The sequence below is a fragment of the Tachysurus vachellii genome, chromosome 8, assembly GCF_030014155.1.
Source record: "Tachysurus vachellii isolate PV-2020 chromosome 8, HZAU_Pvac_v1, whole genome shotgun sequence".
Classification (NCBI taxonomy): Eukaryota; Metazoa; Chordata; class Actinopteri; order Siluriformes; family Bagridae; genus Tachysurus; species Tachysurus vachellii.
The window spans coordinates 25,283,417-25,306,554 of NC_083467.1; the positions used below are offsets into that span (position 1 = coordinate 25,283,417).

Below are 23,138 nucleotides of genomic sequence, written 5' to 3' on the forward strand. Positions count from 1 at the left end.
TGCATGTTTATATCTAATCCGTGATGAATTTTTCTTTTATCCCAACAGAGGAAGCTGATGTTGATCTTGATATTTCAATGTCAACTCAATATACAGCAAAGGCTGGAAGAGATGTGGAAATCATGATTCCTCTAAAAGGCAGGCCTGTACCGAATGTTACATGGCGAAGAGGAGATAGGAATATTGGTGGAGATGCAAAATACACAATTAATAACACGGAGTATTCAACAACACTCATTATTCCAAAGGTCACTCGGGATGATTCAGGCAAATATCTCCTTCAGATTGAGAATGGAGTTGGTGAACCAAAGAATATTACTGTGTCTGTTAAGGTATTAGACTCACCCTCTGCTTGTAGTAAGTTGGTAGTGAAAAATGTTACCCGTGGTAAACTCACTCTGAGCTGGGATCCTCCAATTATTGATGGTGGAGCTCCAATAACAAATTACATTGTTGAGAAGAAGGATGCTAAACTCAAAGCTTACTCCATAGTTACAACTGAATGTGCCAATACATCATACAAGATTGAAGGCCTTTCAGAAGAGATTGCCTATTTCTTCCGTGTGTCTGCTGAAAATGAAAATGGCACTGGCGATACTTGTGAGACTACAGAACCTGTTAGAGCAACAGAGACTCCTGGTCCTGTAAAGAATCTTGTCATGATTGACTCAACTAATACATCTGTAACATTGGCATGGACAAAACCTGATCATGATGGTGGCAGCCATATTTCTGAGTACATCATTGAAATTAGGGAAGACGATGCTGTGAAATGGAGCCTTGGTGGTACATGTAGATGTTGCAAGTATGAGTTAACAAATCTTAAAGAGCTCTCAGAGGTTTTCCTCAGAGTGTATGCCAAGAATGAGAAAGGTTGCAGTGACTTCTCTCAAATTGGACCCATTACTGTGAAGGAATTCTTAATTCCACCAGAAGCTAAACTTTCTGACTATCCTAATGGTGAATTAAATGTCAGAATTGGACAAAATGTGAACATTGAATTGCCATACAAGGGCAAGCCCAAACCTGCAATTCAGTGGATGAAAGATGATTTTCCATTGAAGGAAAGTGAACAGGTTCGCTTCAGACAAACAGAAAATAAAGCTAGTCTAATTGTGAGAAATGCAAGAAAGGAGAATGCAGGAAAATACACTCTGGTACTTGATAATAAACTTGTGAAGAACTTCTTTGACATTAAGGTCATCACTCTTGGGCCACCCTCTGCACCAGTAGGACCCATCCAATTTGACGAAATCAAAGCACAGAGCATTATTATCTCATGGAATGAGCCACAGGATGATGGTGGTGGAGAAATCACCTGCTACAGTGTGGAAAAAAGGGAGACTTCTCAAGCATCTTGGAAAATTGTTTGTTCAAGTGTGGTCAGGACAACATTCAAGATATCCAATCTGGTTAAGGACACTGAATACCAATTCAGAGTACGTGCAGAGAACAAATATGGAGTAAGTGATCCTCTCAACTCAGTGGATGTTGTTGCCAAACATCAGTATAAACCACCAGGTCCACCAGGAAAACCTGTTGTATGCAATGTCACAAGTGATGGCATGACTGTTTCATGGGATGCACCCAGCTTCGATGGTGGTTCTCCTATTACTGGCTACCATCTTGAGAAGAAAGACAGAAACAGCCTTCTGTGGATGAAAGTGAATTCCAATGTCATCTCTGGAAGAGAGTATAGGGCCATTGGGCTCATTGAAGGTCTGGAATATTCATTTAGAGTGTATGCTCAGAATAATGCTGGCATGAGTTCAGTCAGTGAGCAAAGCAAGCACAGACTTGCCATTTCTCCTGTTGGTGAGTCTCATTTTTCATGTTCACACCTTCCATAAATACATGAGATTATTTCAACCTTAATAAACAATTTCATATCTATTTCATACTTTTAGATCCTCCTGGCACACCCAACTGCATTGATGTCACAAGAGATTCTGTCACACTTCAGTGGGAGCCCCCTAAACGTGATGGAGGCAGTAGGATTGTGGCATACAGTGTTGAGAGACGCCAAGGAAGAGCACGCTGGCTGAGATGCAATTTTATTGATATCAGCGAATGTCAGTTTACAGTGACAGAACTTGCTTGTGGTGACCGGTTTGAATTTAGAGTGATTGCCAGAAATGCCGTTGGAACAGTCAGTCCACCATCACAATCATCTGGCTATATCATGACCAAGGATGAATGTGGTATGTGTATTATTTACAGGGCATTAATGCCACACAGTGATAAGCTCAGAAATATATACATTAGGAAAGTGCTTCTTTTGTGCATGGCTTCCAATGAGTTTTGTTTAATGGTGTTTTTTTTAAAACCTCAAATTCTTTTTTTATTATGGTACTTTTAAATGTTTGCAAATTCTTTATGTTTATAGTGCAGGTCAACAATACTTATCATCTTAAGGGGTAAAATCTCTTTTGTTAATCAACAACAAAGGGTTTTTACATCTCTGTAATGTAATATTTTTGCCAGGAACAACAATATAATTGGAGAAAAGCAAAAACTTAACAATTAAAATGGATTACTATAGATATTGTTTTATATTTTTTTAGAAAAAGAACAGTTTTAAAGTTATTATTACTTTTGGTAAAGAAAAGTAGTTCAGCTATTTACTAAAAAAATTGTTTAACTTTTGAAATAAGTATAGAAAGTTAAACTTTATTTCTCATTCTAAGGAAAGGAGCCAGTAAAAATTTGCACATATTAGTTAAATTGTTTTGCAATGTACTCAATTTAACTGTGCAATATTCTGTGTTATATTACAGTTATCCCTCAGATTCAGTTTGTTGCTGAAAAGACTCTGACAATTAAGGCTGGAGAAAACATCAAACTAAGTTGCACTATTAGTGGGCGTCCTGTGCCTCAGGTTACATGGTTTAAGGATGGGAAACAGCTTGACAAAATGCTTGTTGATATCACAACCAATATTGGATCCAGCTCCCTGTTCATTAGAGATGCTGATCGTAATGACCGTGGAATCTATACGGTTGAAGCCAAAAACAGCTCTGGAACAACAAAGGAGGATGTTCTTGTTAGAGTACAAGGTTTGTTAGAAAATGATAAATTTTTTAAAAAATTTTACGTGAGTAGACTGTGTTCAAAGTACTTTGCATCATAGTTATCTATGTGTGATTCAGATACTCCTGGACCACCTGAGGGCCCACTTCGCTTCACCAGTATCTCTGCTGAGAAGGCAACACTATGGTGGAGTCCCCCAGAGAATGATGGCTGTGCAGCAATCACTCATTATGTAATTGAAAAGCGTGAGACCTCCCGTATTTCTTGGGCACTTGTTGCATCTAAATGTGAAGCCTGCTCTTTCAATGCCACCAAGTTGATCAAGGGCAATGAGTATCAGTTCCGTGTTTCTGCTGTCAACGCTTTTGGTGTTGGCAAATCACTGGAATCAGATCCAGTTGTTGCTAAAATGCAATACAGTAAGTAATATTTAACTTTTTATCCAATCATGTCCACAAAATGCAGAATTATAATCTCAGTTGTGTTTTATTTTTAACTTATAGCTGTACCAGATGCTCCTGGAACACCTGACTGCAGTCATGTGACAGGAAACAGTCTTACACTCTGCTGGACAAGACCAAGACATGATGGTGGAAATGAGATAAAGAACTATATCCTTGAAAGAAGAGAGAAGAAAAGTTTACAATGGGTAAAAGTTTCAGCAAAAAGACCAATCACAGAGCTCAGACACAGAGTTACAAACTTGACTGAAGGAAATGAATATGAATTCCGTGTTATGGCTGAAAATGGGGCTGGTATAGGACCACCAAGCGAAGTATCAAGACTATTTAAGTGCAGAGAACCTACAAGTGCACCTAGCGCACCAACAGTGGTAAAAGTCATTGACTCAACAAAGACCTCTGTGACCCTGGAATGGACCAAACCAGTCTTTGATGGTGGTATGGAAATTATTGGCTATATTATTGAGATGTGCAAAGCCAGTCTTGAAGAATGGCACAGAGTCAATAACCAGACTTGTATCCATACCACATACACAGTTTCAGATTTAGAACCAGGTGAAGAGTACAAATTCCGTGTGTATGCTGTTAATGGTGCTGGAAAGGGAGAGGCATCTGAGATTGCAAATGCAGTACAGACAGTTGACCGACTGACATCACCAGAGATTGACATTGATGCAGATTTCAAACAGACACATGTTGTTAAAAATGGAGGAACAGTAATTCTTAAAATCCCTTTTCGTGGTAAGCCTACACCCCTGGCTACATGGACAAAAGCAGGTGAAGAACTTGGTGTAATGGTAGATATTAATAGTACAGATACATTGAGCACATTAACAATTGAAAACTGTACAAGATATGATGCTGGCAAATACACACTTTCTCTTGAGAACAACAGCGGTCGTAAATCCATTACATTAACAGTAAAAGTATTGGACACACCAGGACCACCAGGTCCCCTCTCATTCAAGGATGTAACCAGAGGAGCTATGACTCTCATGTGGGATGCTCCATCCACTGATGGAGGTGCTCGTGTTCATCATTATATTATTGAAAAACGTGAAGCAAGTCGCCTGAGCTGGCAGGAGGTCAGTTTCAAGTGTACACGCCAAATTCTCCGAGTAACCAATCTTGAATTTGGTGTAGCATATTTCTTCAGGGTCACAGCTGAAAATCAGTATGGTATAGGTGAGCCTTATGAAATGTCAGAACCTATTATTGCCACTGAGGAGCCTGCACCACCCAAGAGGCTGGACATTATTGATACTACATCTACAACAGCCAGCTTAGTATGGATGAAACCTGAGCATGATGGTGGAAGTCGTATCACAGGATACATTGTTGAGACCAGAAAGAAAGGCTCTGATCACTGGGTTGTTGGTGGCCAAACAAAATCTTTGAAGATGGTCTTGGAGGGCTTGGTTGAGAATACAGAATATGAATTCCGTGTCAAAGCAAAAAATGATACTGGTCTCAGTTATCCAAGGGATGCACTTACCTCAGTTATCATCAAAGAACCTCGCATTGAGCCAACTGCAGACCTGAGTGGTATCAGCAAACAGCTTATTACCTGTAAGACTGGCAATTCATTTGCCATTGATATCCCCATAAGTGGCAGACCAGCTCCAAAAGTAACCTGGAAGCTTGAGGAAATAAAACTAAAGGAAACAGATAGAGTCTCTATCAAAACGTCTAATGTGAAAACCACCCTACTGGTTAAGGATGCCAAGAGAGGGGACAGTGGAAAATATTACCTTACTCTAGAGAATGCAGCTGGAGCAAAGACATTCAGTATCACTGTAAATGTCTTTGGCAGACCAAGCCCAGTAACTGGCCCAATTGAAATTTCAGGAATCACATCAGAATCCTGTGTATTGACATGGGCTGAGCCTACAGATGATGGTGGATCAGATATAACTAACTATATAGTTGAGAAACGTGAATCTGGTCAAACGTCATGGCAGGTTGTGAACTCAAGTGTGAAACGACCAACGATTAAAATCACTCATTTGACAAAATACATGGAGTACACGTTCCGTGTATGTGCAGAGAACAAGTTTGGTGTTAGCAAACCAATTGAATCTCAAGCTATTGTGGCAGAACATCCATTTGGTGAGTACAATTATTTTTGTTGATTTCTTATGCTTCTTTATTATTCAATAAATAATAATCATTGTTCAATTTTTCAGTACCTCCAAGCCCACCTACACGTCCAGAGGTGGTTTTAATATCTGCTAATGCCATTTCTATTAAATGGGATGTCCCATATCATGATGGTGGAAGCAAGGTGACTGGATACTGGATTGAGAAGAAAGAGCGCAACACAATTTTATGGACACGGGAAAATAAAATCCCATGCATTGATTGCAGTTATAAGGTCTCCAATCTTATTGAAGGGCTTGAATATCAGTTCCGTGCATATGCCATGAACATTGCCGGTCTAAGCAAAGCCAGTGAAGCTTCAAGACCAGTGCTGGCTTTAAATCCAGTTGGTGTGTATTAGGTTAACATTTTCAATATCATTTTTAATATGTTGTTTAATAGTGACATAGTACTTACATGGTGATATTTTTTCTTTCAGATCCACCTGGCAAACCAGAAGTATATGACATTACAAGATCCTCAGTTTCTATAAAATGGTCTGTTCCGTTGAGTGATGGTGGCAGCAAACTTGTTGGATATATAGTTGAACGCAAGGCATCCACTGATGCTGATGAAACTCGTTGGCTGAAATGCAACTACACTACAATCACAGACAATTTATTCACTGTAACATCACTTGAAGAAGGAGCAGTTTATGAATTCCGTGTCATTGCTAAAAATTGTGCAGGAGTTCACAGTATGCCATCAGAATCAACAGGCCCTGTCACATGCAAGGACGAATACAGTAAGATAATTTCTTGATAAATATTTTGCTATGTATGTTAAGTTGGTAATAATCTAATATTTGCTATTTATTATTTTCAGCACCACCAAAGGCTGAGTTGGACAGCAAACTTGTTGGTGAGACAGTAACTATTAGGGCTGGATCAGACCTTGTTCTTGATGCTGCAATAGGTGGCAAACCTGAACCCAGAGTATGCTGGTCTAAGGGTGATATGGAGTTGGAGCTTGGTGATAAGTACTCATTGACATACACTAGTACAAGAGCTATGGCAATCATCAAATCCTGTAACAGGAATGATACAGGAAAATATATATTGTCTGTCAAGAATGCCAGTGGAATCAAAACAGCAGCTGTCAATGTTAAAGTTCTTGGTAAGAAAATTATCAAATTAACACATATCATACTCACATCAAAATAATAAACAACTAGCTGATGATGTGTAACACCTTTTACATTCCAGATACCCCTGGTCCTCCAGATGGTAAGATAACAATCAGCAGGGTCACAGAAGAAAAATGCACCGTTTCTTGGAAGATACCTCTTGAAGATGGAGGAGATTTTATTTCTCACTACATTGTTGACAGACGTGAGACCAGTAGGCTCAATTGGGTTATTATGGAGTCTGAATGCAAGACACTTTCTTGTGTCAGTACAAAACTAATCAAGAACAATGAATATATATTCCGTGTCAGAGGTGTTAACAAATATGGAGCTGGAGTACCGCTAGAATCTGAACCAATTATTGCAAGAAATGCATATAGTAAGTCCTTTGTATAATTTGCAGAAATTTACAGATTCACCGAGCTTCAGAAGCAAACATTATTCTTAAGTATTCTTGTCTTGTGTATTACAGCTGTTCCAACATCTCCTGGAACACCAGAAATTACAGCTGTTGGAAAGCAACATGTCATTATTGAGTGGCTGAAACCAGGGAATGATGGTGGTAGTGAAATAAAAAATTACCTTGTGGATAAACGTGAGAAGAGCAGTGTGAGATGGACCAGAGTAAACAAGACATTCACCATCTATGACACAAGACTCAAGATAACAGGTCTTTATGAGGGAAGTGAATACCAATTCCGTGTTGCAGCTGTTAATTCTGCTGGCACAAGCATACCAAGTGAAGGCTCTGAATATGCTCTTTGCAGAGATCCAACTTGTGAGTAATTATAACTTCTGTTGCCTAACCTCATCATAATGCTAAATATATTTCATTATTATCATTCTCATTTGTTTTTTTTACATATATATTAAAGATACCCCGGCTCCTCCATCAACTCCCCGCATAACTGATACTACCAAACACAGCATTACAATGACATGGACCAGGCCTATGTATGATGGTGGTTCAGATGTCATTGGCTATATTGTTGAGATTCTAGAAGAGGGAACTGAACAGTGGTATAGAGCCACCCAGAAGATCCTGACTACTTCTGAATATACTGCAGCTGGTTTAACAAGCAACAAGAAGTACAGTTTCAGAGTGGCAGCAGTGAACTCCATGGGCACTGGAGAGTTCAGTGAAGGCAGTGTGGAGACTGCACCCACAGAAAGAGTTGGTAAGTTTTTCTATATTCTACCATACATCCAATGACAAATGTTAAGGGTGTAATTAGACTCAAGTAGCACAATCAGTATTCAGTATATGTATACAGACCTAAGCATTATTAAGAAACTACATGGGAGTTATACAAAAACGGTGGAGTATGACCGGAGTATGATAAACACAGACATGTCTCAGTTGCATGCAGTTCTGACATTGGACTTAAGCCTAATTATCTTGCATGCTATTGTTGCGCAGACATGTCTCAGTTGCATGCAGTTCTGACATTGGACTTAAGCCTAATTGTCTTGCATGCTATTGGCTCAAACAAATAGAATTAGCAAAAACAAAAGATTAACTGAAATACAGTATATCATACTTAAATGTATGTTTTAGCCTGTAAATGCAATAAAATAAAAATTATGACGTGATATATGAATACACAAATGACAAAAGTAATTATTAGTAAGCATTACTGTTATTTTTCTTTTACCTTATATTAAGCTTAATTGCTTAATTAAATGCATAGTTGCTGTTACATAGTGTGAACTGTAAATATAGCAAATGAATGCTTGGTCAGCATTAAACTTTAAATAGATTTTTGTTGGAGAACACACTAAATTACCAAAAACAATGATATTAATTATTTTATTAATTTATTTCATAATAGCATTGATATAGTATCTTGTGACTACAGTAAGTAGTGCTCACAAGTAGCTAAAATAGACTACTATTGAGCAAAGATTTAAGGAGGGGTAGATTTATAAAAATAAATTACTTCTTAAGTGTACATTTTCTATTTTTAAACTTTTTCCGGCTTAAAGAAAAGTGCTTTTGTTTAAAAGAGGTAATCTATACACTATTGGAAAAACCTCTGTTTCCTCACGTTGTAACAGAGGTGTAAATGACATGCAGCTATAATCTGAATGGCGCACTCAATTTGAAAATCAAATTAAGCATGTGCTTAAAACATATCTGAATATGCCTAACTTTCCCCACATAAATAATAATGCAACTTTTAGATTTAAGTCACTGAATTAAGCAATCAACTTTGAATATGTATATGTATATGTATACAGAATAACTTTGAATAATAATGCAACGTTTAGATTAAAGTCACTGAATTAAGCAATCAACTTTGAATATGGCCTTTAATGCAACTTCACTAAAATGTGCTCTTCCTAGAAATTCCTGATATTGAATTACCTGAAGAACTGAGGAAAACAGTTTGTCTGAGAGCAGGTAGCAATTTACGTCTCAGTGCAAATATACTTGGAAGACCACCTCCAGTTGTTACCTGGAGAAAGACTGGCATAGACCTTCAGTCACGGGGCTACATTGACACAACAGAAAGCACTACAACTTTATTAGTGGAGAAGGTTCACCGTTATGATGCTGGAAAATACACAATCGAGGCTGAAAATCCATCTGGCAAGAAGACAATTACTATTCTTGTCAAGATATATGGTAAGAAAAAACATATAACATATATACGTGTATGTGTGTGTATATATATAAATATATATATATATATATATATATATATATATATATATATATATATATATATATATATATATATGTGTGTGTGTGTGTGTGTGTTTACAGTACTAGTAGTTATTTATTTCTTTATTTAAATGTAAAAATATTTGTCTAAATTTCAGATTCCCCTGGTCCTTGTGGTGCAGTCAAGGTCAAGGATTACACTAAAGAGTCAGTTGTCATTACATGGGATGTCCCTACTATTGATGGAGGGGCTCCTATCAACAACTACATAATTGAACACCGTGAAGCATCAATGAAATCTTATAAAACAGTGACAATGGAATGCAAGAAGACATTGTACAGAATCACTGGGTTAGAGGAAGGAACACGATACTTCTTCAGAGTACTGCCTGAAAACATATATGGTATTGGAGAACCTTGTGAAACCACTGATTCTGTGCTGGTATGTGAAATTCCTTCTGTTCCTCAAGATTTGCAAGTCATTGACATTACAAAATCTACTGTCGTTCTTGCCTGGGAGAAACCACTTTATGATGGTGGCAGCAAACTAACAGGTTATGCTATTGAAGCCTGTAAGCAAGGAACTGACCGATGGATGAATGTTGCTAATGTAAAAGCATCAGTTTTTCAGCACACGATAGATTCTCTGAATGAGAATGAGCAATACTTATTTAGAATCAAAGCTGAGAACAGCAGGGGGGTCAGTGAGCCCAGAGACCTGATGACACCTATAACTATTCAAGAACAGAGAGGTATAATTTTATTTACTTGTATTTATATATATATATATATATATATATATATATATATATATATATATATATATATATATATATATATATATATATATATGTGTGTGTATATATATATACACACACATATATATATATATATATATATATATATATATATATATATATATATATATATATATATATATATAAGAATTTATTCAAAATTAATAATTACAAATTCTCAATAATATAAACATTTTGTGTTTGTTTTACAGTTATGCCAAAGATTGATCTGGCTGGCATTCCTCAAAAGATTGTAAATGTTCATGCCGGCAAGCCAATTGTGCTCAACATTCCTATCACTGGAAGACCTACACCAACTTGTTCGTGGTTCTTTGGTGGCATTAAGATGAAAGACAAGCTTGACCGTATTAAAATTGAGACAACTGCTAAATACACTAAATTAACGGTTCGTGAAACTACGCTTGATGATACTGGTGACTATACTCTTGAAGTAAAGAATATAACAGGAGTAGCTAAAGAAATTATCCAAGTCATCATTCTTGGTGAGAAAAATATTTTTCCTTATCCTAAATTTTTGTCTGTCATTAAGGATTTTTTTCCAACAGTGTTTCCCATACAACTGAAACTAACCTAATATACCTCATTTTTAGACAAACCTGGCATTCCAGTTGGGCCTATGAGAATTGATGAAATTGATGCCAATTCTGTAACATGCAGTTGGGAACCACCAGAGAAAGATGGCGGTGCCAATATTAGTGGCTATGTGGTTGAACAACGAGATGCCCATCGCCCTGGTTGGCTTACTATTTCTGAATCTGTCACAAGACCCACATTCAAATACACTAGACTCACTGAGGGAACAGAATATGTGTTCCGTGTGGCTGCAACAACTCGTTTTGGCATTGGTGCATTCCTTCAATCTGAAGTTGTTGAATGCAAGAGTATCAAGAGTAAGTTCACATTAAAAAAAAAACACACATACTGTATTTTTATAAGTGATAGAGAACATGAGACAGGATGAAAAGAATCTGTTTTGTTACCCTCTACAGCTGTTCCTGGTGCACCAAGCACACCTGAAATATTTGATGTGTCCCATGATGGTATGACACTCACGTGGATACCACCAGAGGTTGATGGTGGTTCCACACTGGCTGGCTACATCATTGAGCGTAAAGAGACTAGATCTGACAGATGGGTGCGCATCAATAAGAATGCAGTGACTATGACAAGATACAGATCAACCGGACTAGTTGAAGGTCTTGAATATGAGTACAGAGTGACAGCTATGAACTCTAGAGGCAGTGGCAAACCTAGTCTCAGCTCAAAACCAGTGATTGCAATGGATCCTATCGGTATGTGCAAAGGAAAACCATACATAGTCTTTGTCAATGAGACAAACATTTAAAAAGAAAATGAAACATTTGCTATTTCTTCTCACACAGAACCTCCAGGCATTCCTTTGAACCCAAGAGTCACAGATACAACTAGGACATCTGTGTCAATGGCATGGTCTCCCCCAGAGGAACAGGGAGGTGCAAACATCACTGGTTACCTAATAGAGATGCAGAAAGTTGACCAGATTGAATGGACCAAATGTAATACAACTCCAACAAAGATTTGTGAATACACACTCACGCATATGCCCCAAGGTGCTGAGTATAGGTTCCGTGTGATGGCATGTAATGCTGGTGGAGCTGGAGAACCAGCTGAGATTCCAGGAGTAGTTAAAGTTACAGAAATGCTTGGTAAATATTAAAAATGGCACTCTAAACCGCATTTGTTCAACATGACTTTTAAATGCAAAAATGATAAAACAATCTGCATTAATTTTACAGAATATCCTGATTATGAACTGGATACAAAATACCAGGAGGGTTATGTCGTCAGACAAGGTGGAGTTGTCACGCTCTCTGTTCCAATTAAGGGAAAACCATATCCAATCTGCAAGTGGACAAAGGAAGGACGTGATATTTCTCACAGAGCTATGGTTGCTACCAGTGAAGAACGCACAGAGCTGGTCATCAAAGAAGCTCACAGGGATGACACTGGTACCTATGATCTGGTGTTGGAGAACAAATGTGGAAAGAAAGCAGTATATATCAAGGTTAAAGTTATTGGCCGCCCAGATCCACCTGAAGGCCCTCTTGAATTTGATGATATCCAAGCTCGTTCTGTAAGAGTGAGCTGGAGACCTCCCTCAGATGATGGTGGCTCTGATGTTCTTGGGTACATTGTGGAAAGACGTGAGGTACCAAAGGCAGCATGGTACACAGTGGACTCTCGAGTGGTTGAAACTTCGCTGGTGGTCAAAGGACTGAAAGAAAATGTTGAGTACCACTTCAGAGTTTCAGCAGAGAACCAGTTTGGAATAAGTAGATCTCTAAAATCAGATGAATCAGTTATACCAAAGACACCACTCTGTAAGTATTTCTGACATTTAAATAACTTAATCACTCTTATTATTGTGCATATATTTATTAACCTGGTAAATCATGTTGCTTTTGTGATCTTTAAAAAAGCTCCACCAGAGCCTCCCAGCTTTCCTCCAGAAATTATGGACGTCACAAAAACCACTATTGGATTGTCTTGGTCAAGACCAAAGGATGATGGTGGCTCTCGTGTCACTGGATACTATATTGAAAGAAGAGAGATGTCAACTGAAAAATGGGTGCGTCACAACAAGACTCACATCACAACCACAATGTATACTCTCACTGGCCTTATCCCTGATGCAGAGTATCAGTTCCGTGTGATTGCTCAAAATGACATTGGTCAAAGTGAGCCTGGACCTGTATCTGAAGCAGTTTTGTGCAAAGATCCATTTGGTGAGTAACATGCACACCACCTTTGAAAGAAAATATACTACTAAAATCATGTTGGTATCTAAGCTCTAATTACTTAATTCTCTTTAACAGATAAACCAAGCCAACCAGGGGACATTGACATAATCTCAGTTACCAAGGATTGCATCACTATTCATTGGCTGCGCCCAGAATTTCTTGGTGGCAAAGAAATTCTTGGATATTGGATTGAATTTAGACAAGCAGGTGAAAGTGCCTGGAAAAGATGCAACAAAGTGCGTTCAAAAGACAGGCAGTTTACCATGGGTGGTCTCATGGAGGCAACAGAATATGAATTTAGAGTTTTTGCTGAAAATGAAACCGGATTGAGCAGACCCCGTAGAACTGCCATGGGCATTAAAACCAAACTGAGTGGTATGTTGAAAGGATGAGCAATGTATAATATCTTATTCTAGCTTTGTAGTGCATAAATGTGATTATGCAATTTTTAATTTCTTTTGTTTCATTTTTTAAAAGTTGGAGAAGCACCAAGTCTAAAAGAAGAAATGAAAGATAGTACCACAAATTTGGGAGAATCTGGAACACTGACTTGCCAAATTATTGGAAGACCTCTTCCAGAAATCAAGTGGTATAGATATGGAAAGGAACTGATTCAGAGTCGCAAATACAAAATGAGCTCTGATGGCAGAAGTCATTCTCTCACAGTTGTAACAGATGAACAAGAGGATGAAGGTCAGTACACTTGCCGAGCCATCAATGATGCAGGTGAAATTGAAACCAGTGGCAAGCTTTATTTGCAGGCTGCACCTCAGTTCCATCCTGGATTCCCTTTGAAGGAGAAATACTATGCAGGTTGTGGAACAAGCTTGCGTCTCCATGTTGTCTATATTGGACGTCCAATTCCACAAATCATGTGGTTTTATGGCAAGAAACCTCTAAATCCATCAGAGAATGTTATTATTGAAAACACAGAGCATTACACTCATTTGGTCGTCAGAAATGTTCAGCGCAAGACAAACGCTGGCAGGTACAAGGTGCAACTAAGCAACAAATTTGGTGCAATTGATACAGTGCTACGTGTTGAAATCCAAGGTACGTTAAAGACCAATTTGTGTTAAGGGGTATATTTTTATTTAACAAAACTAAAATTGGACAGCTGAGGTATATGTTTGTTCAACACTATTACTCTCATTCCAGATAAGCCTATGATTCCTGAAGGGCCAATTATTGTTGAAGCCCTATTGAAGAACTCTGTTGTCATAAGTTGGAAAGCACCTAAGGACGATGGTGGTTCATTGATCACTAACTATATTGTAGAAAAACGTGAAGCAAAGGAGGGAGAGCAATGGAATCTTGTGTCATCATTCGTCTCAGGAACCATATGTCGGGTTCCAAATTTAACTGAGAATGCTGGATATTATTTCCGTGTTTCTGCTCAGAATCAATATGGTGTTAGTGATTCATTAGAGATTCCTGCTGTTGTTATCATCAAGAGTCCATATGGTAAGTGAAATCAATTGCTGACAACTTCCACTGTATGTCTATTCAAGAAAAACAAAACAAAGACTAATATGTAATCTAAATACTCACAATTTTGTTTTTCAGAAAAACCTGGAATCCCCCAGAAGCCAATGGTTTCTTCCGTCACAAAAGATTCCTGTGTTGTTACATGGAAACCCCCAACCAGTGACGGTGGTGCCAAAATTAAGAATTACTATCTGGATAAAAGAGAGAAGAAGCAGAACAAATGGATTACAGTTACAACTGAAGAAATTCATGAGACAAGCTATACTGTTAATGGCCTTATTGAAGGCTTTGAGTATGAATTCCGTGTCAAATGTGAGAACATTGGCGGAGAGAGTGACTGGAGTGAGATTTCAGAACCTGTCATTCCAAAGTCTGACATAGCTCCTCGTGCTCCCTTCTTTAAAGAGGAACTGAGAGATATATGTGTAAAATATAAAGCCAATGCGACCTTTGTGACTAAGGTCATTGGATACCCAAAGCCAATAGTAAAATGGTACAAGAATGGCAAAGAAATTTTACCAGATGGTGAGAAAATCAAGATCCAAGAATTCAAAGGAGGCTACTACCAACTTGCTATCTCTAATTCGGACGAGAATGATGTAGCTGTTTACCAGATAAGAGCCACAAATCAGGAAGGATCAATCTCTACAACTGTAACACTTGATGTTGAAGGTATGTCTGCTCTGTGTTTTCATGTGCATCTTTATAATACAATTTATAATTCATTTGTACATTTCTAACACTCTCAGGTATTTTCAATAAATTCATATTATATTCTCGTTTTTAGTTCCTGCCAAGGTTCACTTGCCATTACATCTACAAGGTATGGGAGCTGTTCATGCTCTCCGTGGTGAGGTGGTCACCATCAAGATTCCAATCAGTGGTAAACCTGAACCTGCAGTGACATGGCAGAAGGGACAAGAAATACTGAATAACACAGCATATCATCAAGTGATTGTAACAAGATCGTTCACATCCCTTGTGTTCCAAAAGGGAGTACAAAAGAAAGATTCTGGCTACTATATTATTTGTGCCAAGAACAGATTTGGTGTTGATAAACAGACAATTGAACTCGATGTTGCTGATGTACCTGAACCACCCAAGGATGTAAAAGTAAGTGATATTGGAAGAGATACCATCACACTTACATGGACTCCTCCAAATGATGGTGGAAGTGATATTATCAGCTACATAGTAGAGAAGTGCCCAGCATCTGGTGATAGGTGGATTCGCGTTGCCCAGACATCTGAACCACATTATACGGTATTGAGCCTATTTGGTAAGACAAAATATCAGTTCCGTGTTATTGCAGAAAACAGATTTGGTCTGAGTAACCCATCTATGCCAACTGAACCTGTAACAGCAAGAGAAGACAAGTTAGCTATTAGAAATTATGATGAAGAAGTAGATGAAGAAAGAGAAGTAACTAAAGAAGAAGCACCTCATTCCAAAGTAAAGAATGTGTCATCTCTTTACAAGATCAGTGAGGAACTGGCACGATGTGGACACTTTGGTATTGTTCATCGTTGTGTTGAAATTAGCTCTAAGAAGACTTTCCTGGCTAAACTCATTAAGGTGAAAGGAGCTGATAGAGAGCTAGTTGCAAGAGAGATCGAAACACTCAATATTGCAAGGCACAAGAACTTACTGTATCTTCATGAGTCCTTTGATAGCTTGGAGGAATACATTCTGATCTATGAATTCATATCAGGGATGGACATCTTTGAACGTCTTGGAACAAATTTTGACCTCACTGAGAGAGAAATTGTTATGTACCTGAGGCAAATTTGCCAGGCTCTCAAGTTCCTGCATAGCCTCAATTATGGCCATTTTGACATCAGACCTGAAAACATTGTTTACAGTACAAGAAATAGCAGAACTATCAAGATCATTGAAATGGGCCAAGCCAGGCTGCTGACACCTGGAGAAAACATCAGAATTCAGTTCTCAACGCCTGAATATTATGCACCTGAGGTCCACAATAGTGATTATGTTACAACTGCTACAGACATGTGGTCAGTTGGAGTTCTTGCATATGTTCTCCTTAGTGGCCTCAACCCTTTTGCTGCTGAATCAACTCATAAAATGATCGAGCGGATTTCCAATGCTGAATATACGTTTGATAGTGAGGCCTTCAAATACACCAGTCTTGAAGGCATGGACTTCGTTGACAGACTCCTTACTAAAGAACGCAAACATCGTATGACTGCATCTGAGGCTCTGGAACATCCATGGCTCAAGATGAAAATAGAAAACATTAGCTCTAAAGTCATAAAGACCTTAAGACATAGACGATACTACCAGTCAATAACCAAGAAGGAGTGGAACACTGTTATTTCAGTAGCTCGTGTTGCATATGGCGGTGGTTACCGAAACCAGAGAAATGTTTGTATTGGCAGAGTGAAAATTGGACATCCAGAACAAGGCATGAGAGCAGGTCCAGTCATGCATGGCTCTGCTGAAATCGGTGGTCATGTTCGTTTTATGTGCTCCATTGAAAGCTATGACAAAACCACAGAGGTGACGTGGTACTTTGGCTCTCAGAAACTGACGGCAAGTCATAAGTATGAAATCAGCTATGCCAATGGAGTTGCAAGCATATACGTGAAAGATATCGAAGAATGCGATGATGGACTATACAGATGCAAAGTTGTTAGTGAAGACAGAGAAGACAATGCCTATGCAGAGCTGTTTGTTGAGAGTGTAAGATCCTATCGAGAATACTTCCTGGGACGTTCACTCAAGAAACCCAAGCGTAGAATTGATAAAACCAAACTTCTACAAAGACCACCAGAGTTTACTCTACCACTGTACAATCAAACAGCATATGTTGGAGAGGATGTACGCTTTGGTGTAACAATAACTGTTCATCCAGAGCCACAGGTTACTTGGCTGAAGGCTGGACACAGAATCAAACCTGATCCTACAAAATATACATTTACAACTGACAAGGGTCTTTATCAGTTAATTATTCACAATGTTGAGCCTAGTGATGATGGTGAGTATACCATTGTTGCACATAACAAGTTTGGTGAAGACAGCTGTAAGGCACGCTTAACAGTAACGCATCATGCTGTTGTTGAAGACACAATGAGGCCAATGTTCAGACGCCTCTTGGCAAATATTGATTGTGTTGAGGGAGAGAGTGTCCATTTTGAATTGAGAGTGTCAGGAACACCGCCACCAAGTCTGAAATGGGTAAAAGATGGCAAGCCTCTTGAATTTAGACCACAAGTTGAAGTTGTTCAAGAAGATATTGGTTATTATGTCCTTCATATTAGAGAAACACTAATTGAGGATTCGGGTGTCTACAGCGTTACTGCAACAAACTCTGCTGGTTCAGCAAGTTGCCAAGCCACACTCAAGGTTGAACGATTAACTTACATTAGGAGGGAGTTCAAGAGTGAGGAGGACAAGCAGGTATATATACAAAATCAAATAAAAAAGACCCTAAAAATGGCACAGGAGTTCTCAACAGCAGAAGTGACTGCACTTAATCCTGCAGCCCAAGAGGCACTGAAAGAAGCTGCTGAACTGTACAAACCTGCAGTGAGTACCAAAAATGTTCAGGGTGAGTTTGATATCTCTGACAAAGAAGATAAGGAAATTAAGAGAATTAAAGAAGAGAGTAGGAAGATCAGAATGCCTTATGAAATTCCAGAAGCTCGTGTACATGATCCAACTGTTCTTGAGGAAGATATGAATATTAAACATTTTGTGCCTTTATCTGACATGAAGTGGTACAAGAAACTTCACTATCAATATGAAATTTCTGAACGCACGGAGAGAGTTGTACAAAAGCGACAGAAACGCATCCGACTATCCAGGTGGGAACAGTTCTATGTCGTGCCACTTCCTAGAATCACTGATCAATACAGGCCAAGATGGCGCATTCCAAAGCTTACGCTAGATGATTTGGAAACTGTAAGACCAGCCAGGCGATCCCCATCTCCTGACTCAGACATCTTCAGACAGAGAAGGCGTTCCCTGGGTGATCTTTCAGATGAAGACATTCAACCTGTAAAAGATTATCAGACAAAGAGAAGAATTGAAGAAGAGAAGCAACAGCTTGAGGAGGAACTTGAACTTGGCTTCTCTGCCTCTCCTCCAGGTAGCCCTGTTCATTTTGAACTGCATGCACTACGTCTTGCATCACCCAGGATTATGCACAAAGCTGAAGTGAAACACACAGAGGTAACAAAACTTGCACTGACACCAAAGAAACCTTCTGTGTCTCCACCCCCCATTTCTCATTTCTTGAGAAGGAGAAGATCTCTGTCTCCAACATATATTGAACTGATGCGTCCTGTCTCTGAACTAATAAGACCACACCGGGCACCAGTGGAATATGAAATTGAGGCAGTTGAAAAGAGGTCACCCACTCCTGAGAGAACACGACCACGTTCCCCTAGTCCTGTGTCTCCTGAAAGACGATCATCAAGATCTTCCTCTAGGTTTGAAAGATCTGCAAGATTTGACATCATGTCTAGATATGAGGCAAGAAAAGCTGCTCTGAAATCTGAGCGGAAGTATCAAGTTGTAACACAACAACCATTTAGCCTTGATCATGCTCCACGAATTACAGTTAGAATGCGCTCACACCGCGTACCATGTGGTCAAGACACTAAATTCACATTGAATGTCCAATCAAGGCCAGAAGCTGAAATTCAGTGGTTCCATAATGGACAACAGATTCAAGAGAGCAGCAAATACCAGTTTATAAACATGAGTGGTGTCTTAACCCTCCAGATTACTGATTGCCAGGCAATGGATAGTGGCACATACCGTGCTGTCTGTACCAACTCAAAGGGAGACGCATCTGACTATGCAACTCTCGATGTATCAGGAGGGGCATTTACTACATATTCCTCAAGACGCAAAGATGAGGAGGCTCCAACAGCATTTGTACCTGACATGCTAAAGACAGACCATTACCATACGTCATCAATCAGGGCATCTTCTGCCTCAAGGACACACATAGAGATCAAAGAAACCAAGTCAAAGTTTACTGAACGACAAGAGGTTTCTGGGATTGAAAAATATGAGACTGAAAGACTTGCATCATCCCCTATCAGATATGCATCTACTGAATACCTGTCATCTGCTTCATATTCATTCTCAGAAAGATATGCATCATCTGAATATAAGGCAAAGTCTGTTGAGTCCTCAGCAACAGCAAGCATAACTGCTAAGAAAGTCAAATCCACTCTATCAGCAAAAATACTCACCAAACCACGCTCTTTAACAGTAGCATTGGGGGAGTCTGCAAGATTTACCTGCGATATTGATGGTGAGCCAGCACCAAACGTCACATGGATGCATGAACAAAATGCTGTTGTCATTTCCCATCGTGTACATGTGACAACAACACAATACAAGTCTACATTTGAAATATCTTCTGTAGAGTACTCTGATGAAGGCAGTTACAAAGTAGTGGTAGAAAATTCAGAGGGAAGAGAAGAGGCAACGTTTACCTTAAGCATCTACAAGCCACCAACAAAAGAGGAGGCTATTACACCATCCCATCCAGTTAAATCTCTTGAGCCAGCAGCAAAGTCACCTGAGCATTCAATGAAACCACCAAAAACGTCTATAGAATTAGTAGGACCTTCAGTGAAAAGTACTACAGCACCTGCCATATCTCCAGTGCGATTGGTAAAGTCTCCAGAGCCATCTGTAAAGTCTCCAGAGCCATCAGTTAAGTCTCCAGAGCCATCAGTTAAGTCTCCAGAGCCTATGGTGAAACCACCAGAACCCACTGGTGTCAAGTCCCCTGAACCACGAATTAAGTCACCTGAAGTTGGCAAATCACCATTAAGAGTCAAGTCTCCTGAGCCTGCCACTGCTGCTCCAAGAGTTAAGTCACCTGTCCCTGCAAAGCCCTCAGAAGCAACTACATCGCCTCTTAGGATTAAATCTCCCACAGCTGTAAAGTCTCCTGAACCAGTAGTATCTCCTCCAAGAGTGAAATCTCCACCTCCAGTTAAGTCTCCAGAAGCAATAACCTCACCACAAAGAGTCAAATCTCCGACAGGAATTAAGTCACCAGAGCCAATCAGCTCTACTCAAAGAGTAAAATCTCCACCAACAGCCAAGTCTCCAGAGCCAATAATTTCACCAAAAAGGGTTAAATCTCCACTCACTGTGAAATCGCCAACTCCATCAAAGGAAGTACCCCCAAAGATTCTCCAGCAACTTAAGGCTGAGGCATTTGAAGACAAGGTGAAGATGACCTGTGTTGCTGAAAGTTCTATAAGGGATGTTGTGTGGTACAAAGATAGCAGGAGACTCAGTGAGAGTAGCCATTATCAGATCCACACTTCTGCTGATGGCACCTGTTGTCTCTATATATCGGATGTGTCTGAGAAGGATCAGGGGGAATATTCCTGTGAAATATTTGCAGTGAGTGGAGCAGTCTCAAAAACATCATTCTCTTTCTTTGGTCAAGTGTTTCAGTCCATCTTCACAAAAATAACCATGTTTGTGTCTGCACACATGGCTGCTAAAGGTAAATTTAATTTCACAATTCATAATAATTCAGTATTTTCTTAACTCATTCTATAGAGCCATGTACCACTAATTAACACATTAATTTAATGTTCGCTTATTTTCTAGAATCTGTGTCCCTTAAGGCTCATCACGGGGTTGAAATGGTTAAGAAAGAGAGTGCTACTCTCAGCAGTCTGCAAGAGAGTTTCTCTTCAAAATCCATCCACATGGAGAGCACGATGCAAGAGACATCATACAGCAGTTCTGCAATGGCTGAGATGAAATTGGAAACAATGTCACTGTCCAGCATGTCCTCCATGACTTCTGAATCACTGTATGCTTTGAGCTCAAGCAGTATTATGTCAAGTCACTCACATGCTGAGGGATCCTCAATAAGAGCCACTCTACTCAGTGGTCAAGGTGAACAAATAAAAGCCAGTCTACCCAGTGGTCAAAAGCATTTCTAAAATTTTATACAGCCTACTGATGTACTTATGTCCTTAATACTTAAACTTATGTCCTTAAACTTTTTCTTTAAAGGTTCAGCACCAAAAATAGAAGCACTACCAGAAGACATCAGCATTGAGCCTGGGAAGGTTTTGACCATAACATGTGCATTCTCTGGAGAGCCTTCTCCACAAATTGAGTGGTCTCGTGGTGGTAAAACACTTTCAACTGCAGAAGAGAGTAAAAGGTTCCACATTGAGACTACCGAGGACTTAACCACACTCATAATCACTAGTGTAAAATCTAGTGATGCTGGGGTTTACACCCTCAAACTTTCCAATGAGCATGGGTCTGACATTGCAACTGTCACCATTAATGTTCGTTTACTTTAAAACTAATAATGATACTATCTTCCCCTTTCTCACATTATATGCCTTTTTATTTATTGATTAAGGAAAAAAAAAGATATTTACTTGATAAATACCTGGATATCTATTCCTGTAAATACGAAATATTTTTATATCAAACTTGACATTAATTTATGCCGAACTAGACTAAAGTCTAAAATTGTTATAAAAATGTGCCATTTTGGATAATTATGACTAGGATTTTTGGTCAATTTTTTTGTGACGTGTACATAATGTATATAGCCGAATTTACCGGTTATGGAGAATGTATGAATTGTTATTTAAGACAATATAAACTAAAACAAATGGAACTAATTGTTTATCAGGAGAAAGTTTCTCATGGAACGAATACCCTGTTAAACCTGGAACTAAACTTAGTGCCTCAACAAAAAGTTGAAGTCTTAAGATTGCCTCAACAGGTAGAGAGGCTCCCTGTTGAAGTTTAACTAAATTTACGAGACAAAGCTATACACTGTATGTGTACAAGTGATATTATTATTGTCACATGAATTTATAACTTGACCATAAGACCTTGAATGCTGCTTTCAATTACCCTCATGTAAGCAGGATGACTACGTCTTGTGTTCAAACTGATTATGTCATACCACCATTTTTAAGACATGCTCAAAGTGCAAGCGGCCTGCACTTCCTGAGCTAAAGTTTTTAATGTGCTCTGTTTCTGGTAAGGGATTGCTTGAATGGACTTTCAAAATTAACATCACCTGGCCAAAAATCAAAGTCTATCTTGTACTTCCTTGCAGAAGCAGAGCCTCCTCTTGGAGGATTGCTTTGTTGCATTGTGTGTGTACTAGTTTTAGAACTCATCTTCACAGTTGCTGGGCAAACAAGCATACCACAGGGACAAAATCTTCTGTGGAAATAAACATCTCAAACCAGGAACTATATGCCCTATATTTTGGATTGATTTTATGTAGAATTGTAGTATTACTAATTAATGCAACCTCCTTGAGCCTTATAATTGATTCAATAAAGCATGTTTTCAGCACAAAAACCCTTGTTGTTGTTTTTTTTTTATCTGTAGATGTTCAATAATGTAGTGTTATAAAAGACACAACTGATTACATTTTTACATTCTTTAATGTGTGTAAAATTAGTTATATACTAAGATATCAAAAGAATTACCAAACAGCCATGGACAAATCATTGGAGCCTTGGGCAAGCAAATATGTTATCCAGGCTATTAGTATTTTATTTTACCTGACAGACAAGTATGTTTAACAGCCATAAAAAGAAAATTCCTACTGCTTACTCACAAAGAAAAATG

At 38.8% G+C, this 23,138-nt stretch overlaps 1 protein-coding gene across 1 annotated transcript in view; it reads left to right on the top strand.

Annotated features, from left to right (window-relative positions):
* The window catches only part of ttn.2 (titin, tandem duplicate 2), a 170,644-nt gene extending 147,779 nt beyond the window's left edge, over positions 1-22,865 (top strand). Inside the window, exons 181-206 of the mRNA XM_060877043.1 lie at positions 49-1,815; positions 1,908-2,201; positions 2,778-3,056; positions 3,150-3,449; positions 3,534-5,600; positions 5,678-5,980; positions 6,070-6,375; positions 6,456-6,746; positions 6,836-7,135; positions 7,229-7,534; positions 7,632-7,934; positions 9,104-9,385; positions 9,583-10,176; positions 10,434-10,724; positions 10,833-11,132; positions 11,232-11,534; positions 11,625-11,927; positions 12,018-12,602; positions 12,702-13,007; positions 13,098-13,397; positions 13,500-14,075; positions 14,181-14,486; positions 14,589-15,182; positions 15,298-21,018; positions 21,126-21,419; positions 21,540-22,865. Of these exons, the coding sequence (XP_060733026.1) occupies positions 49-1,815; positions 1,908-2,201; positions 2,778-3,056; positions 3,150-3,449; positions 3,534-5,600; positions 5,678-5,980; positions 6,070-6,375; positions 6,456-6,746; positions 6,836-7,135; positions 7,229-7,534; positions 7,632-7,934; positions 9,104-9,385; positions 9,583-10,176; positions 10,434-10,724; positions 10,833-11,132; positions 11,232-11,534; positions 11,625-11,927; positions 12,018-12,602; positions 12,702-13,007; positions 13,098-13,397; positions 13,500-14,075; positions 14,181-14,486; positions 14,589-15,182; positions 15,298-21,018; positions 21,126-21,419; positions 21,540-21,838 (17,570 nt within the window). The 3' untranslated portion in view covers positions 21,839-22,865. The remainder of the gene's footprint in view (positions 1-48; positions 1,816-1,907; positions 2,202-2,777; positions 3,057-3,149; positions 3,450-3,533; positions 5,601-5,677; positions 5,981-6,069; positions 6,376-6,455; positions 6,747-6,835; positions 7,136-7,228; positions 7,535-7,631; positions 7,935-9,103; positions 9,386-9,582; positions 10,177-10,433; positions 10,725-10,832; positions 11,133-11,231; positions 11,535-11,624; positions 11,928-12,017; positions 12,603-12,701; positions 13,008-13,097; positions 13,398-13,499; positions 14,076-14,180; positions 14,487-14,588; positions 15,183-15,297; positions 21,019-21,125; positions 21,420-21,539) is intronic.
* Positions 22,866-23,138: the final 273 nt, after the last annotated feature.